At 46.1% G+C, this 19010-nt stretch overlaps 1 protein-coding gene across 1 annotated transcript; it reads right to left on the bottom strand.

Moving 5' to 3' along the window:
* Positions 1-16813: 16813 nt before the first annotated feature.
* On the bottom strand, positions 16814-18704 carry LOC125540462. Its single transcript, XM_048704081.1, has 2 exons — positions 18427-18704; positions 16814-17534 (listed from the first exon to the last, which is right to left on the bottom strand). The coding sequence occupies exons 1-2, from the start codon at positions 18702-18704 to the stop codon at positions 16814-16816; spliced, it is 999 nt and encodes a 332-aa protein (XP_048560038.1).
* Positions 18705-19010: the final 306 nt, after the last annotated feature.

Below are 19010 nucleotides of genomic sequence, written 5' to 3' on the forward strand. Positions count from 1 at the left end.
CACGACGCTTTGAGGCGATGAGGATATCGATCAAGAAATCCACCGCTGGACGCCCATCGCTCTCGCCGAGATTGCATGCATGCCTTGGTCAGAGTCGAGAGCTCCACTTTACACGTCCTTCCCTGTTCCTTTTCTTCACCCTCGTCTCTCTCGGTGCGAAAGGCATGGCACCGGAAGGAAGGAAGGGGAGACGGCCGGCCGGGGTTCATCGATCCATGATCATGATCCATATCACCTTTGCCTATTTTGCGTGCCAGCTAGGAGTAGTGGCCATGCATGGCCGGTCCGCTGGTGGGTACGTACTTGAATGAAAGATGACACGTACGGGCAATCAAATGTGCGGTGCGCTCTATCGGTTGGATTTGACCACCGGATTGATATGGCTAATGGCCGGTCGGTCGGTCGCTAATGGCGACACACACTGCTAGCTGTACATGCTTGGTTTCGTTTGTGCACAACAGCTAGCTGTACATGCGAGGGTGACTCGTAGCGGCGGGTCGCGCTTCGGTCGCTGCGGCGGACGGCGACCCGGCAGCACGCGCACGCAAAGATTCCAAGTACACTAGCTCGATCATAATATAACGGCCGGTCTGGAGCATGAAAGGTACTCTACGTCGTTGCTCGATTGCGTGCCGGCATGTCATGGCCAAGGCCTCGCGACAGTTTACCTTGTCGATCGCATGCCGGCGGCATTAGGTTCGGCCATGCTGAGTACCCGACGGCAAATACGTACGCCGATACGCCACCCCACCGATCGAGCCGCCGACGCACCGCGGTGTAGCTGGCGCCGTCGTTGTCGCGGCTGGCGGGCTGGGTGGCCGACACGGCCGGCCGGGTTCATCAGCTGCACAGGTTGGTTCGCTGCATCTGCAGAGAGGCAGGACAGGGCTAGTCAATTCTTCCTCGCTAGTTGGGTGTAGCTGCTCGATCCTCAACCAGATGCTCCCAAACCCATGCATGCATGCCGTGTTATTGAACATTATCAGTACATGCCCGTCCCCACTGTCTATCTTGCACTGCACTGTATAGTTTACTAGTCGGAAGCAGACCATATGCAATGCACGCCTTCCATCTACAATGCTGTAAACTGTTGTTGGATGCTAGCTCGATCGCCGGCCACGCGCTCAGGAAACAGACACGACTCCAGTTTAAGTTAGCCTGTCCTACCACGCATGCATGTTTTTCCCGCCCTGTACTTTAGTAGTACATAGCATAGGGCACCCCAACATTGAGCTTTCCACAAACTTTTATTCCCTTGGAACATCGTTCAGCTCTCGTGCGACCATGCGCACTACCGTAGCTGGCCTGATCAGTAGTGCTTGATCGCAGTCCAATACCATCGTGGCATCGATCGGTATACCTTTTTTTTTGAAACGTCACCGGGGGGCAGTAGAAAACTGCCCACCTGAATTTTCCATTAACTTCTCATCCAACCAAACATAGAGAATAGGGTTTTACAGCTAGTACGAGAGCATCTCCATTCCCAGAGCGAGACGTCCGCAGAGATGTTACGGGCCACATCAGAGGGCAGGAGGTTTTGCGCGCGGAAGACCTTTGCATTTCTGCTCTTCCAAACATTCCAGAGGACGGCGATGGAGACGGCGGCCCGTAGACGAGGCGCCACGGGGAATCCCTCGCCGCTACCAGAAAACAAGGCCTCCACCGATGAAGGAACTGCGACGCTCGTGGAGACCAAAGCCCAAATGGCGGGAGCGTGGGCGCATTCGAACAACAGGTGCTCCGTGGTCTCCAAAACCCCACAGAACACGCAGTCAGGGCTGGCAATGATATGCCTCCTGAAGAGCAGGTCGGCACTAGGCAGCCGCTGATGGTGACAGAGCCATAGGAAAATTTTGCATTTGCCCGGAGTGAAACTCCGCCAGGTCGTCGGCACGAAGACATCCACCACATGAACCTCCAAGGCGGCCCGACACGCCCCCTGGAACTGTAACCAGCCCCGGAGACCTTTGGTCAGGGACGCCCACGGTCAGAGTCACACCGCGCAGCTCATCCGGAGAGAGACCGGCTTTGCCCAAGCGACCGAGGAGAGCCGCGGTTGGAGCTGCCCACCCAAGCCAGCCAAAACCGCCGAGACACTCGCATTGGGGTGCGGCGAGTGAGAGAAGAGAGCGGGGAACCTGAGCTCCAGTGTTGCCTGGCCCGACCATAAATCCCGCCAGAACGCCGTGCGCTCGCCATCTCCAACCACACATTTGGTGCAAGCATGGAATTCAGGGAGGAGAGCCCGGAGAGACTTTCAAGTGGGAGTGTCTAGCTGGCCAGCATCACCAAGGTCACGCCCAGCAGACCACCCATATTGCAAAGAGAACCACCGTTGTCAGTCAGTAGAAGACCGGGCATGGATTTTGTCCAGGAGCTTCATGAGTAGACACGTGTTCTGCAACCGCATATCCCGAATGCCCAGGCCCCCACGCGCCTTCGGCCTGCACACCCGAGCCAAGCAATTTTGCACAGAAAAAAGCGCGGCATTTCTTCTCAAAGCTGGAGTGCGTGCCCTCCGCGAGCTGGAATCGGTATACTTTCACATTACAGAATCTGGATGCCAGTAGTGAAGAAGCGGGGGAGGGGAGGCCTAGCTAATCAATCATTAGCCCACCCATGGCCAGCACCAACGCGGCCATTACGCAGAGGGGCGCAACACAAGGAAGGAATCGACCACACACACGCACGATCCCATCCATGGCAAAAACTTTCTCTCGTCCATCCATCCATCCATCCAAAGAGACCAACCAATTCTACAATTTCTCGACCTTCAAGCCGCTCCACACACGAGGATATATAGCCCTTCCCAAGTCCCAACCATACACATCATGCATTATTCTGCATGCAGAATTGGATTCGACCGACCGAGCATAGCCATATCTGAGACGCCGACCTGGCATGCGTTTCTATAATTTTGATAATAGAATATAGCACTGCAGATCGGTCCTGATTTGCATGGCACAAGCCATAGGGAAAGATAAGGGCTTGATAGTCCCCCACCACTACATGCAATGTATCTATGCAATTGGTTTGGTACGTTATTGCTGCTCGCTACCTTGAGTGATGGGGATCGGCCCATTCTTCTTCTTCTTCTTTTTTTTTTTGAGAAATTCTTGATGCCTGCCTGCCTGCCTGCCTGACTCACTGCCATGGACTCTCAGGGACCCATCATTCATTGATTCATGCAAGCGCCATACACCACAATCATTTCAATTTTGAGCTGCGAAAATGGCCTCTGTTCGAAATTGAAGCCACAGCTAGCCACTCCTTACTACAACTAAGCTGATCCACACGATGTAGTACTAGTACTTCCCAGGCATGCTTAGCTTGCTTGTCTTACTCAAAGTGAGCTTTAAGCATGCATGTTTGGGAAGCCATTACAACCTTTACCTTGTCTGGCATGCATGACTAACTGGCCCCCTTAATTAATCTTGAATAATCGTTGGAGGCAGCCCGGCCGAAGCTCCAAGTGGGCACCTGAATATATAATCGATGTGGATAAGAAATGCCCCCTGCTTGCACTGCACTTGCTTAACTGCCTAATTAAATTATACTAGGTTCTTTGTAGTACTAAGAAAAACAGATTAGCTGTTCAGTAATGCCAATTTAGTTGAATTCTCAACCGATTATTAATCAGTTATATTCTTAGGTGGTTACAAACTCCAACTAAACAATAATCGGTTGGAGAGCAAGTAATTAAGTATGCGTGCGTGATCAGTTCAATCATAGTGTATGCCCCGCAAAAGTTCAATCATAGTATATACACCCGTTGAACCATTGATGCATCACGCAGGAGAAACAACGAATAAGGCCGTGCTCAATCGAGGAAAGCCAGCCCTGTTGAACTGGAGCGTACGGAGGGGAACCGGATTAAGCTTAATTTGATGGTTTAGCGGTTCACATCTCAGCTTTGGAGCTAATCTTTGTTTAATCAAGTTGTACAAAGTGCTAGTAAAACCTGTTGCCGGCAATAGTGGTTGAAGATATTATATGCATAAATGCACTACCTTTATACAGTACACTTTGAAAATGTAGCAAGTACATATGCAATTACTTGTTTTTCTTTTCACAGTGCCATAGTAACTATCATTGGCGTTGTATTTTATCTCACCCTGATATGATTGTGTTTTATGTGGGTGCCAAGCTGGGGACGTACGCACTCCCTCCATCCGAAAAAGCTCCTCCTGATCCGCCGTCTCGCCGGGTGCCGACAACGAACGCGACGGCGGTGTCAGCGGAAAACGTACGTACGGTGCAGACTTATGCACCAAGGTCGTCGATTCCCAAAGCCACTTTAGCCATTTGCTTCCTGTATAGGAGTGGCTAGGCATGCGCGGGCATCCGTCCAAAGCGTCGGCGCGCAGTCCCTCGGAAGATTAAGAAAACAGAGCGACTAGTAGTTGCACAGTAGGAGTAGTTGAGTTGGAAAGTAAAGTGAAAAAGAGACGCGAGGGCACAAGTTGTGCACTATCTGAAAGCAGTAGCATTTTACTATACTTGACTTGCACCTGAATTCATTCCCCTCGGGACTGAACTGAAAGCAGTAGCCGTGAATAGGAAGTCGTCTACTGTTACTGTCTGCCCAAACCAAAGCTTATCCCCTGGGAACTGAAATGAAAGCAACAGCAACTGCCATAGCAGTGCTCCTATGTTTTCTGCAGGCTTAGTGGAGTGCTAATTTAATCTCTGCTCTACCATTGTTTAGTGCTCATAATTGTGGCCTAGGGCAGCTACCCCCCTGCTAGCCTCGAGCAAATCAAGATTTAAGAAGTACGTAGCCACGGACATAGACTCCCTTGGCAGCTTCATGACACTAACAGTGCGATTAATCATTAGGATTTGTCACATCTTGTCTTGCAACAGGCTGTCCAAGAATTCAAAGGTCTAGTGTGGTGGTAGCCTTTACAAATTTAGGCACATGTTGGTAGGGCATTGTAGGGAGAAAACGGTGTGGGGAATTCAAACCTGATAGGTGAGTTGATCTTTGGAATGTCAGTGGCAATGACGCCAGTAGTTTTTAAGAAAAAAGAAGCCAGTTGTTGGGACAAAGACAGAAAGTGGTTAAGCAACAATATAACATAAAGCATACATATTCGTGTTCTGCTCGACCGTGTGAGCTCCAAATGGAATTGATAGAATACAAGCAAGTTGCACATTGCCTTGTAAAGTTTTCATATAATAATTTATATACTCCTTGAAGATGACCTCAAGTACTAATTATAATCAGGTATATGCAAGCAAATGGAACTGATAGAAGTACGAATTTATATACTCCATGGCTGCACTATATGTTTGTGATTCTGCTTATGTCAAGCTGAAAGCAATACAACAGAGTCCGACCAGGGCAAACTACATCTTGTCTTGCAAGAGGCTATCCAGGAATTCAAGGGTGTAGTGTGATTTTACAAATCTTGGCGCATGTGGCCAGTGCATGAGTCCCTCTCATGTTGGGATAAGATGGAGCAACTGAAAGTCTGAAACTGCTGCGTAGGGACAACGTGACTGAAAGAAATTTTGATCTGGTAGGTGAGTTGATCTGTTTGTTTTTTCTTTAAAAAAGGGAGAAATACCGCCGGCCTCTGCGGGCGACACTTTCAATGAATGAAAAAATATCAAGCAAAGCGGATATATATAATGGTTTAACTTTACGGAAATCATAATTAGTCATGCACTTTTGCTTGGAGTAGCACTGCTCGCTCGGTTCAGACGCCACTAGGGACACACCACTTCTCTCGGTCTCATCTCAAAGAAAAAGAAAAAGAAACTCTCATCTCACAGAAAAGGCAGCTACTAGTTGTGACATGGACACAAGTGGTTAAGGAACAATACTAACACACGCACACATACTCATGTGAACTTCAAATGGAATTAAAATACTCATCTGAACTTCAAATGAAATTAAACAACAATACTAACACAAGCATACATACTCATGTGAGCTTCAAATGAAATTAAACAACAATACTAACACAAGCATACATACTCATGTGAACTTCAAATGAAATTAATACTAGGATGCAAGTAGCATACTGCCTTATAAAGTTATCATATAATGAACCATTTATATACTCCCTGAAGCTGACCTCAAATACTAAGTGTAATCTGTACAAGTTCTACTCCATGATAGGCATATGATTGTGATTCTTCTTATGCCAAACTGAAAGCAATACTACAGAGTCCGGCCAGAGCAAAAAGTACAACATACACTTGCAGAAGTAATAGGCTGGATAGCTACAGAGTATCTGTGCTGGAATCTGAAAATGTTCTCTGGCTTCATGTCCGAGCCAACAGAAAGGCTACAGGCGTGACCTGAGATTTCAGGCCTTTGCATATCAGATAGTCTCTGTTGAACCATTTTTCACTCTTCAGGATTTTATGTTCACGTCGCATACGGGCAGAAAATATGTACGGCGTGACTGTGTGTGTATCGAGATTCGAGAGACATCAGAAAAGGCAGGGCAAAATAAATCCTTTCCTGACCAGCTTGTTTGGCACCTTTTATCCATCTATTCATTACGACAGTATGATATAAGAATATGAGGTTTCTTGTTCACTTGAACGGCTGATTTATTCACTTCAAACAGTGGCCTACTGCAAACAAACATATACCTCTGGTGCAAAAAGCATGATTTGCCGTTTTGTCGATGGCGCAAAAGGCATGCTTTACCGTTTTGTCAGCACCCAGCTAGCCCAGCCGTGCTTATCATGACACTCTGGGGTGAAGAAATTAATCAGGAAAGCCACTGGAATGTCGATCGCTCTCACCGAGATTGTATACCTTGGTCAGAAGAAGCAGAACAACTTTAGTTCTTTCCTATTCCTTTCTTAATCCTTGGTCAGAAGAAGCAGAACAACTTTAGTTTACCCAATCAATCAATCATTGAGCGTTTGTCATGTACTGTCCATGTTAATTAATCTTTGGGATTCACTCAATCGAGTCCAGCCCCACAGACAGCCTCGGTTGGTTTCGGTTGTCGCTGCTTGTTAGTAGTAGTTAATTGGAGGATAATGAACCTAATGCAACTCACCATTAGTACCAATTGTTAACTGGCATGATCTTCTATCTAGTTCAGCAGCGTTTCTATCTGCTAAAACGAAGCTTATTTTGAATCCGTATGACTCATCTGTTTCTGTGACAGCAACGTTTCTACCTGCTAAACGTTTTTAATTATTTTGAATCTTTTTCATGACCTAGTTAAATAAATAAAGTACTATTCTGCTCTCCTCTAATGACCATTCGTGTCTTGTCTCCTCCTTTTGCTAATTGCCACTTGCTGCGACGGCTGCTTCAGTAGTATAGCATATTACTACTGTAGTGTATTAGTCCTCATTAACTAACCAAATCCGCAGTGCTCCAGTAGCAAAGCAAGCATAGTGCACTACACTTGGGGATAGGGTGGCACATGCCGTGCAGATTACTTTAACGAAGATGCAGCAGATCAGACTGTCTGTTGATGTTCCATACTTACAATGCATCCAAGGTGCTGTCAACAAAACTGTTGGTTGCTAGTTGGATCGCCGGCCAGGTGCTCTACTGTAGGTTATCTTGTACGTACCTGTGTCTATGTGTACTGTCAGTCTGTGGCTGGACATGGCTCACGGACGGGCTGTTTGACACGCATGTTTTCTCCCTCTGTACTTACCTAGAATAGGACAGCCCAGTGTCTGAGATTTCGACAGGAAAATATTCCCCTCACAGCAAAAAAAAAAAGAGCTTTCATGGAGTCCGATCATTTCTTTGTGGGGGCGACAGTTTCAGTTTCATGCTTTGAGATTTTCTTCACGTCAACTCCGGCAAGCAAGCGTCACCACTAACTAACCTGATGATTAGAGTACGTACGTGGTGCCCGATCGCAATCGGAAACACCACTCGATCCATCTGCATGCATCCCGTTACAGAATCCGGATGTGATGTCTGTAGTAATGCAGGGGATGCCTAATGATTTGCAGCTGATCGCCCAAAGCCAGCCAGCATCAACTACGCAGATGTACGGTTTCGCTGGCAAAAGCTTCCTTTCGTCCATCTGTCCGCCCAAAGAGACCATATATGCCACTGACCAACCAATATCTTGACCTCCAGGCTGCCTCCATGCTCATCAATTCTCCTTGCCAATCGTACATGCACCATGCATTATTCTGCGTGCATGCATGCAGAATAGGATTCGATCGAGCAGAGTCTTGTATCTGAGATGCCGGTTTCTTTGATTGATTGAAAAGATAATATAGCACTCCGAATCGGTCCTGATTTTCATGACCCCGCATAAAAATTGCAAGATCCCTTGAGTCTCTGGGACCTTGACTATCGTACAGGCCAGGCACGGATAGAAGCTTCGTTGCATCTATCATCACGAGACTTTACGGGCAAGTCTTTATCAGAAATAGTTCCACTTTACATCTTCATATTCCTTTACTCTCTTTTCTCTTTCTCTTTTCAGAAGCAGCAAGGGGAGATGGGGTGCATCCATCCAACATCATAGTATATATAGAAAATGTGGGTGTGGATTCATGAGTGACCGACGATGGCGACGGCAACTACATTCGTGTAAAGAAGAGACGAAGACGAAGAAGGTGGAAAGAGGAGGGCCCAAGCGTGCACGATGGCACCGGCCATTGGGAAAGATAAGAGCTTGATAGCCCCCACCACTCCATGCAATGTATGCATGCAATTGGTTTGGTACGTTATTGCTGCTCTCTGCCTTGAGTGATGGGGATTGGCGCATGCTTGATGCCTGGATTCTCGAGGATCCAACATTCAATAATGCAAGTGCTAGGGAGAATCATTCCAAATTTCAGCTACATATAAAATCAATACAAATTTTAGCTACAAAGATGGTCTGTGTTAAAAAATAATGCAACTCCTTAGTTTACTCAGAGTGTGCTTTAAGCCATTGCAGCATTAACCTTGTTTGGTGCGTGGCTCGCTTAATTAATAAGTACTACCTCCAATCAGAAATAAGTGATGTTGTTTTAGTTCAAATTTAAATTAAAACAGAGTCACTTATTTCCGAACCGGAGGGACTATCGAACAATCCTCTGAGGTAGCCTTGCATTGCAGGAGGTGGTGCTCACCTGGAGCTCCATGTGGATACGAAATGCCTCCTAATTGCACTGGACTTGCTTTACTGCCCGATTAGATTACGTTCTTTGTAGTACTTAAACAAATACTAGTTGTTCAGAAAAGCCAATTTAGTTGACCTCTCATCAGATTTTCTAAACCAATTCTTAACCAGCTTATTCTTAGGTAATTCCAACTAAACAATCATCGGATAGAGCTTATCTTAGTTTATACACTTGTTTGTGCATCACGTAGTATTTGTTTCAGGAGAAGCAAGGAATAAAGTTGTGCTTTAACCATAGGGAGCATCGGCGACCAGATTAAGCTTTAATTTGGTGGTTAGTAGTTCGTGTCTCAGCTTTGTAATTAATTAATCCTTGTTTAAGCTTTAGAGTGTGCTAGACACACATGTTGCCAATAATAGTGCTTCCGTCTTTTAAACATATAAATGCACTGTCACCCGAAAAAAAAACACATAAACGCACCACCTCTCCCTACTTTTGAAATGGAGCAAGTAAGTACATAAGCTATTACTTGTTTCTTGTCATTACCATCCTAGCTATAATCGGTTTGTATTTTACCTCACTACCATATGATTTTGGTTTGATCATACGAATGCGTGTTAGTTTTACATCTATATTGGATTAGAACAAAGTAAGGGGCAAGCAGGCCACACAAACATTAAATCTAGGATAATCCTAAAAAATATGGACTTGCACTCATATGATTGCGATTTGCGAATAACGAATAAAAATTGTAGTTCGACCCTGATGCAAATTACTAGTACGAAGGAATTTACAAGTACAACAACCGGCTCACACTTTCTGATTTGTTGTCCATCGTCCTTTCCACTCGAGTGACTGGACCATCTCCCTTGCTAAAAATAAAAAATATGCCATTGGTTTTTTTCCAAATGGTTTAATAAAGGCCCCATTTTTCTTACAAGCCGGATAAATTATCTTATTTTTAAAAAAATGTTTTAAAATAAATATTAGCTTATGCGTTTATGATACTCCTACACCGGTGACCATAAAAACAAATTGCATGTTGTCGCCCTTTAGATGTTATTTTCCAGCCGAGTGTGATTGCCAATTTCGTTTCGTTCATCAATTTGATTAGGCCGAGGGGTATCCATCCCGAGTTTATGCTGCATTTCCCGTGAAGTGGTAGGATTTGGCCCGTGCACATGCCACAATGAATTGGAGTACCAGTTGCTCACCTAAACCGGTTCAATTATCTTGTTCTTGATAATGCACCTGATCTCGTGCTACCATCGTCCGTACGTGTGGACTGTGGCGCCGTTCCGGGACAGCGACCGCCGCTGGTATTTGTGTCGACGCTCGACAGGACCAGGAGGGAACGAGAGCTACGTACCGATCAGCGACGACGGCGTCCAGCTCCATACGCCGGCGTCGCCGTCGGAGTGACCGGAGCATTATCATATCGCGTTTCATTCTGCAGTTGCACGCTGCGAAAAACTGCACCAGACATATAACGCATAGGACGGTCGAGAAGTAGAGGTAGCGTGCATGCCGTTGTCACGGTGGTTGGCGAGACGAGCGCGCGTGTCTTGCTCACCGAGTCACTGTGTGTCTTCCTCGTCGGTATGGACAGATTGCTACCGCGGCGAGCTAAGTCTACTAGACTGTACTGTGTACAGCGTGGTGAATCAGTCATTTGAACTTTGTGGAACGAGTTTGACGACGTGCACGGTCGACTGGTCCAAGATAGATGTACGTGTGCCCTTCTCTTCACTGAGACGAACCCAACCAATTCGATGGTACCGATCGGACGGTGCCCAAAGCGCCAAAGTACATTTGGCGCCCTTGCTGGAGATGATCAAGCCTGCTCGGCACGTCCGTCGGCCGCATCTATGCTCCACTCCAGAACCAGACGCAAAACGTGCAGCGCAACGAACTTATCCAACCATTGGTGCTGGCTTTTGATTCCAACTGCTTCGACCTTCCAAACTGGCTTGTGGTCTCGTGCTCAGGTCAACGACGGATCTAGATCCCAGATACACATTGTTTACGCCGGTGGAGGAGTTGATCTGCGAGCGGCACGCACACGGCAACTTCGACGTGGATCTGGCGGTTGCTCGTGCCCATGTAGGGCGCCAACACGATCTGCCACGAGCTCTGACAGCTTCGTGTCATCGAGGCGGAGCGAGTCCAGCTCTTCGAGGGTCAGGAGGTGGAGGACGGCGATGCCAAAGAGGCAAGCATCGTCAGCTCCGCGCCGTTCGCGCCAGTTGCCAACGATGATGAGGCCACGCATGCAGCATGCACTACCTGCTCCCGGCCGGCCTCTCTTTTCCACGTACTCGGTAACGAAATTTTGAATCTTGCAACTACGGTCCGCTCCTCGACCATTATGCTTTTCATGCTCTCTTCATGTCCTGTCTCTTTCGTTTGTTAATTGCCACTTGTTGCGATGCGATGAGCAGGCATGGACTCTTCGAAAAGGCATATCTTGTAGTGTAGGAGTATCGGTGTATGTACATAATTCTAATCCTCTGTACTGATCAGTACTTCAGTAGTGGCCGTGCTCGATCACACTGTCACACGTATCTGAGATGCCACGACTTGGCATATCCAGTGCAGAGACACCATGTTTTTCTTTGAAACCGGTTCTCATTTTCATGGCCCGGCAGAAAAATCGCAAGATCTCTGGAGTCTTTGCGCCTTTGACTACTGATGAAGCAAGACCCACACGCACAAAATTTCGTCGCGTCGAGCCACTGGCCGTTTGGCAGCACCCAGCTAGCCGGCCGTGCTTATCTATCATCACCGCAAGACTTTGCGACGAAGGAAAAATCCACCGGAACGTAACGCTGGTCGCTTTCCCCCGAGAGGCCGAGATCCCATGCCTTCGTCGGAGAGGTACAGATCCACTTTAGACCCTTCTTCCTATTTCTCTTTCTCTTTTCAGGCCTGAAGGTGAGACTGGGTGATCCATCACTATAGAGACGAAATGTTGGTCTGGATTGCTGAGTGAGTGACAACGACGGTGACGTTAGTGTAAAGAAGAGAGGAGGAGGAAGACGGTGGAAGGAGGATCGGGGGCCCTGGCTGCACGATGGCACCGGCCATGAGAACGATAAGAGCTTGATAGCCCCAACCACCAATGTAATGTGTGTATGAAATTGGTTCGGTACGTTATTGCTGCTCTCTGCCGTGCGCGATGGGGGATCGGCTGGTCATTCATTCACGCGCCTACGCAAGCGCCATACAAAATCAATTCAAAATTTGAGCTACAAAAATGGTCTGTGTTCAAAATCTTGTAGCTCATCTAGTTGTTGTAGATATTACTAGCTAATTTCCCATTAAACTCGTTCGTAGGTAAATCATGATGATGGTGTAAACAGTATTAATTTCATATTCAAGTTAATCATGCGTGCACTTACTAAGCATATAACATGCATATCTATGATCACATTAAGTACGAAAACACATAAAGAGGAATGGAGAAATCAGAGTTGTGGCGGCTGCAGCATTGGCACCAGGAACCTTCCTCGCGGCATGTGTGTTGCCACCCATGATGATATTGGGGAAGTCAATAAAGTAGATGCGCGTCGTACGATCATTCGAGCAGTCATCGAGATGGAAGAGCCAGCACCAAAAGCAGTGAGATGATTGGCAATTAGTTCGAGAGGAGAGCATATGTTGGTTAATGACTTGTACTTAATTAGCAATTAATTATCTGATTTCAACCAGTAAGAAACACGATGCCACGTGGGCGACGAAGGAGGAGCACACTCCAGATTTGGACTAAACTTTCCTCCATATTATGAAATCATAAAAATTAGCTTATGGATTTATGGGCCTAAAGCTCATCAAGAATTCAACACTAGTGATATAGTAGTAGCACTGCCATGCATGCTTAGCCGACTTGTCTTACTCAAAGTGTGCTTTAGGCATGTTTGGGAAGTTGCAAGCGTACATCAGAAAATCAAGGTGGATCTGAAATGCCTCCTACTTGCACTACACTTGCTTAACGGCCTAATTAAATTATAGGATCTTTGTGGTAGAAAAATATATATTAGTTGGTCAGTAATGCCAATTTGGTTAACCTCTCATCGGATATAGTCTTCTTAACCAGCTATATATTCTTAGGTGGTTCCAACTTCAAACTAAACAATGATCGGATTCGGATGCACATCAACTAAGTACACATGCATGATCAATTTTACATGTGTCTATATACTAGTTGAGGCATCCTGCAATATTGTTTAGGACAAGCAACGAATAAAGTTGTGCTCAAACTAAAGAGAACATCGACGAAAGATCTGGAGCATACGGATTGGAAGAAGATTAAGCTTAATTTGGTGGTTAGGAGTTCACTTTTTAGCTTTGGAGCTAATCCTTGATTAAGCTGGAGTGCTAGGCAAACCTGTTGCCAATAATAGTGCTTTGGTCTATGAAATGCGTGCACAGAATAGCTTTCCCCACTGGAGCAACTGGAGGAAGTATATATGCAATTGCTTGGTTCTTTTTTCAGTACCATACCAACTATCATTGGTTAATATTTTTAGCTCAGTCTAGTATGACGATTTTTTGTTTAATCATCTGGATGATACAACCGGGCCAGGACGTCGGGTAGGGAGGGGGGGTGGGGGGAGGAGTGCTCTGATCCTCATGCAAATTACTCGTCCCACAAGGAAAATCACGGGTAATAAAACGGTAGGCGCACGCCTTTAATATTTTTTATCTCACTGTAGTATGATGATTTTTTGTTTAATCACGTGGATGATACAACCGGTTCAGGACGTTGCGGGGGCGGGGCGGGGCTGCTCCGATCCATGCAAATTACTCGTTCCGCAAGGAAAGTCACGGGTAATAAAATGGTAATTCACGCGCCTTACTGATTTGCTTTCAGCCGGGCTTTACATACGGGTGAGCACATCATCTCCCTTGCTAAATTGTTGTTTCCTTACCTAACCCTTGAGGGTAGTGTAACTTTTTCCCTCAAGACTTCACTGGCAAGCCCGTGGATTTGCTCCCTCTGCTTGCCGCTCCGGCGGCCGGTGGCAGCGAGGAAAATTCCGGTGCCTCCACTCCGGTTAGTTGTTTAGGTAAGGGTTTTTAATCCTTACAGGTGCGGCACTCAGGCGGATGGCGGCACTTTTTCTTTGAGTTTGGCTTCCAATCTTCGATCCTCTCCGAGTTCGTCCTTTTGGGCGTAGTTGACGTAGCTCTGACATAGATTCATGTCGTCTCCCTGGGGTGGTGAGGTTAGGGTTTTTCGTCAAGTGACAAAATTTGGCGTCAGGTGCTTCAGATCTATGTAGCGGTTTAACGGCAATGACTATGGCTCACGGGCGCTGGTCCTTAGGGGCACGTGCGCGAAGAATTCCCGGCTGTAATCAACAAGGTCTAGCCGGATCCGGTAGAGGAGCGGCGACAGCGGCGCGTCGGCAGCTCGTTTTGACGGCAGTAGTGGTCGTTCGGTGGTCTCAGAATCTCGATGTATTTTATTACGTCTAAAATGCTTTATACTTTCAATAAACTTTTATAATAGACCCAACCCTTTCTCAAAAGAATATCCCTTGCTAAAGTGAAAACATTTCTCTTATTTTAAATAATTTTTATGTTATGGATTTTCTTTCGATATGCCGACAGCCCGGCACCGATAAAAAAACACCCATGTGCTGTGGTGCTTTCAATTTATTTCCTTTGAAGTGCTATTGCTACTAATATTTTTCGTCCTATCAATTTAATGAGGCCCAGGTGTATAATCTCAAGCTTAATGCCGCATATCCCCTGAGCTGGCATGAACTGGACCGTGGGTGCAACACAATGAAATAGATTACTAATTATGCGTGCATAAACTTGATCAATTATCTTCTTCTTGATAACTTTGTTGATAAATAACATCCGCCGCCACCCCTTCGTCTCTACATACCAAGCGAACAACAACTAGGGTTCACGCCTCCCGTTGGCGATGCTGCAGTCTGCAACATCTCCTGTGGCCTTCGGGTTATGGAGGCATGATGGATCCCGACATATGCCGATGGGAGGGGTCTCCAGTTTTAGTTTTTTCATTGAATTTTATTAGGGTTTGTGTCCTGCTCAGGAAGGCATGACGGCGCCGGCTCCCTGATAATAGAATAAGGTTCTTTCCATGTAGCCCCCGTCCCGATGGTGCGTCTAGTATCGTCAGAGGGGGCGTGGAGACGTGTCCCTGATGGATCTCGCAGGACTCAGTTGGTGGTCGTCTTTGGTTGATTTACATGGTTCCGGTCTTCGCTCTTATGCGTTCGTGTGTTTTGAGGCTGGATCCTTCCGATCCAAGTGTCTCTTCATTGACGGCAGTTGCTATTATGATGCATTTGTTCTATGAGATCTTAGCACGACGACATTCCGACTGTATACTGCAATAAGTTCTGCCCGGCTTCGGCAAATGAGGGACGATGATGACGGCGCGCCTTCGGCTCGCTTCACTGCCTGTAGTTGTCACTAGGTGGGTCTACGGATCTGACGTGATTTTTATTGTTTCTTGTGCTCATTGTATTGCAATGATTGAAAATGAATAGATGTTTCTTGGAAAAAGAAAACTTTGTTGATAAGTTTCAGGGTCCGCCTGTCCTTGTGAAGCGCCAACGACCATGAAAAGCACCCGCACGCTGCATGTGCCACCTTCGACTTTATTTCCCATCCAAGCGTGATTGCTATTAACTTTTTTTCGTCCAACTCATCCATATCTGATGATGGAGGTTAGCGGCGTGGATATGCACCTGATCGATCTCGCGAGATTTGGACCGTGCGTGCGCGACGTGATGGAATGGATTACGCTGCTGCTGTCATCGCCCGTACGTGTGGACCGTGGCGCCGTTCCATGACAGCGACCGCCGGCCGGCTCCGCCACTGATGTTTCTGTCGATCGTTGGCTCGACAGGACAGGGAGGGAAAAAGAGCTACCGGCCAGCGACGACGGCGTCCAGCTCTATGCGTCGCCGTCGCCGTCGGAGCGTCGTGGTCCCTTAGTGAGCGCAGTATATATATCCCGTTTCACTCTACAGTTGCACAGTGGAAGATTGCATGTGTGTGCCAGACTTGTAACGCACAGGACGGCGGTCTGAGAAAAGTAGAGGCAGCGTGCATGTGCATGCCGTTGTCGTCGGCGGCGAGGCGAGCGTGCGTGTCATGTCAGTGTCTTCCAAGTCTACTAGGGTGTACATTGCGCTGATTCAGTGGCCATTTGAACTTTGTCGAACGAGTTGACGTGCACGGTCTTTCTCCGAGACGAAGCGAGCGAGTCGAGTGGATGGCGCCGATCGTACCGTGCCCAAAGGCGCAAAGTAAACTAGGTTTGCCCCATATCGGTGCACCTCGTACGTATGTACTCCTACTCTACTCCTACGTACGTTTTCGGTTAACGCGTCATATTCACACGTATGCACGTCCACGTCGTGACTTCATCTGTGCTCCAGAACCAGAAGCAAAACGTGCGTCCTATAACGACCTGACGGTGGCGTTCAATGGTGAGGAGATTTTTTTTTTTGAACAAAGCAAGGCACCTGAAAGGTGCCCAAATTTCCATTGACAGCTTATGGGGTCATTACAAGTTACAGGGGCAACAGACTGAAGAATAAGAGACAGAGCCCGAAAAAGAGGCTGCAATGGAGAAGCAAAGATAGGTTGAAAACTAATCAACCAGATGAACTGCAGCTTAAAGAAAAGACCACCAGCTTGTGGTAACACCAGAGTCCAGCTATTCTTGCAGGCAGGAGGACCCTTGCTTTGAGTGATGTTTTTAGTAGCAATACACCTTGTGTAGTTGGAACCCTGTGCCAGAGAATTGAGCTAGAGAAGCCGCAACAGGACAGAGGTTTGTGTCATGAGATCTTGTAGAGCAAATCATCAGTGGCTGATCTGAAGCCTGGTACACCTGTTGTGCAAGATTGTGAGCCACTCCATTTAGATTCCTGGAAATGTGGAACACCTGAGCATTTAGAATAGAATAAATGCTATTAAAAGAGGCTAATTCATTCCTGATATTCCAAGGAGTAGCATGGTGGGAAATGGTCTTAGAAGCAGCAGCAGAAGCGAGAGGAAGACAATCAGTGAAAAAAGTAGGTTGCTGCACATTCAATTTGTTTGCAATAAGAGCAGCACAAGAAAGAGCCTTGGCTTCTGCATGAGTAGGATCTGTGGTTACAGGGGCAGATGCCTGAATCTGAATATTAAGCTCACCATGATCAACAGGAATAGAAAAGTAAATTCCAATACCTGTACCAACCTGTCCCCTCATAATACCTAGAATTTTTGAAGATCGAAAGGCCGCATCAGAATAAATTTTAGTCCCTTTAATGATGAGATCAGACTTGATAGTTGTACCCTGCAGAGGTATATGTTGTTCATTATTCAAACTGTCTGAAAAACTGTTGTACACTTGTTCCGACGCCAGTGCCTCAGCCTGCAACGCGCATTCTGTATTTGCAGCCATGATGTGAATCCTGTTGGGGTGTACTTCCCTGCGCTCAAAAAGGAGTTCATTCCTTGCTTTCCAAATGCACCATAAAAAAATTGAAAATATTTTGCATAGAAGCAAAAGGATGACCAGAATTAAGAAAAGAAGTAATGGCAGAAAGGAGAGAATCATGATTATGAACCAGAGTGTCGGATCTAATAAACCAAGGGTGCGCAAACCAGGAAGCTCTAGCAAAGTGACAAAGTAAAAAAAGATGGAAATCGTCTTCGTGATGCGCACATCTAGAATAAATTTGAGAAATATGACTGGAAAATTTACCTGCTCTCATACCAGTAGGCAGAGCATTACTAAGAAGACGCCAAGCGAAAGTTTTGATTTTAGGGAGCATGGAATTGTTTTTCCACAGCACTTTAAGAAAGTTTTTTAAATTAGTGGCGACTTGAGTAGAAGCTGTTCTAGGATGAGCATGAATGTCCTGTAAACAAATTTTATAAGCATGTTTAGGAGAACAGGTACCATTGGGAGCTAAAGGCCAACAAAGAAGATCTTCATTATCATCCTGAATAATATTGGTATTAATGATTTGAGAAGCAAGAGGTTCCCTAAAAAGTTGGCGGATGAGCTGATGATTCCAAGACCTAGCTTCTGTCATCCAAAGATCTTTAACTAAAGAGGGATAAACAAAAGCAGAATGTTGAGGAATAAGGTAGTCATGAATAGTATTCCAATTGGTACACCAAGGCATGCTCCATAAAGAAATATTCCCCTAGGTCAGTTGGTAGAACGCATGATTTTTAATCTTGGGAAACATTTTAAGAATAGCAGCCCAAAAAGCAGACTTAGGAGGAGCTGGAGTAGCTTTCCAAATAGTTGTATTAGGGAAATATTTGGCTCGGAGTACAGAATATAAATGTGAAGTAGGATTAATTGCTAACCTCCAAGCCGCAGCTAGAATTAGACTTTCATCAATTGCCTTCAAGTTTCTGATACCCAATCCTCCTTCTGTTTTTGAATTTGAAATGTCCTTCCAAGCACGAAGGCAAAGACTTTTCCTGGAATCTGTTTCTCTAATACCTGTCCACCAGAAGTTTCTGATTACTGCAGTAAGTTTGGCAATGAACTTTTTTGAGAATAAAATATTGGACATGTAATAAACTGGAATGGTCGAGAAAACAGAACGGATTAATTCCAATCTAGCAGCATGAGAAAGCATATTAGCTTTATAGGAAGGCAGCTTGTTAAGAAATTTATCTAAGACAAAGTTGTAAGCAGCTGCTCAATTGTTAGCAGGAAGAATGAGAGGATGACCTAAATGAGTGAAGCTATCATCCAGATTAGCTACTGGAAAAATGCTTTTAATGTCATCTCTTACCTGCTGAGGAACATGAGAACTGAATAAAATAGCTGATTTACTCCAGTTAGGAGTTTGATCAGAGATATTACAGAAGTGATTAATCAAGTTGGCCATAACCTGAGCCTCCTGATAAGTAGCCTGCCCACAGACAAGAAGATCGTCTAC

The sequence above is a fragment of the Triticum urartu genome, chromosome 2, assembly GCF_003073215.2.
Source record: "Triticum urartu cultivar G1812 chromosome 2, Tu2.1, whole genome shotgun sequence".
NCBI classification, from domain to species: Eukaryota; Viridiplantae; Streptophyta; class Magnoliopsida; order Poales; family Poaceae; genus Triticum; species Triticum urartu.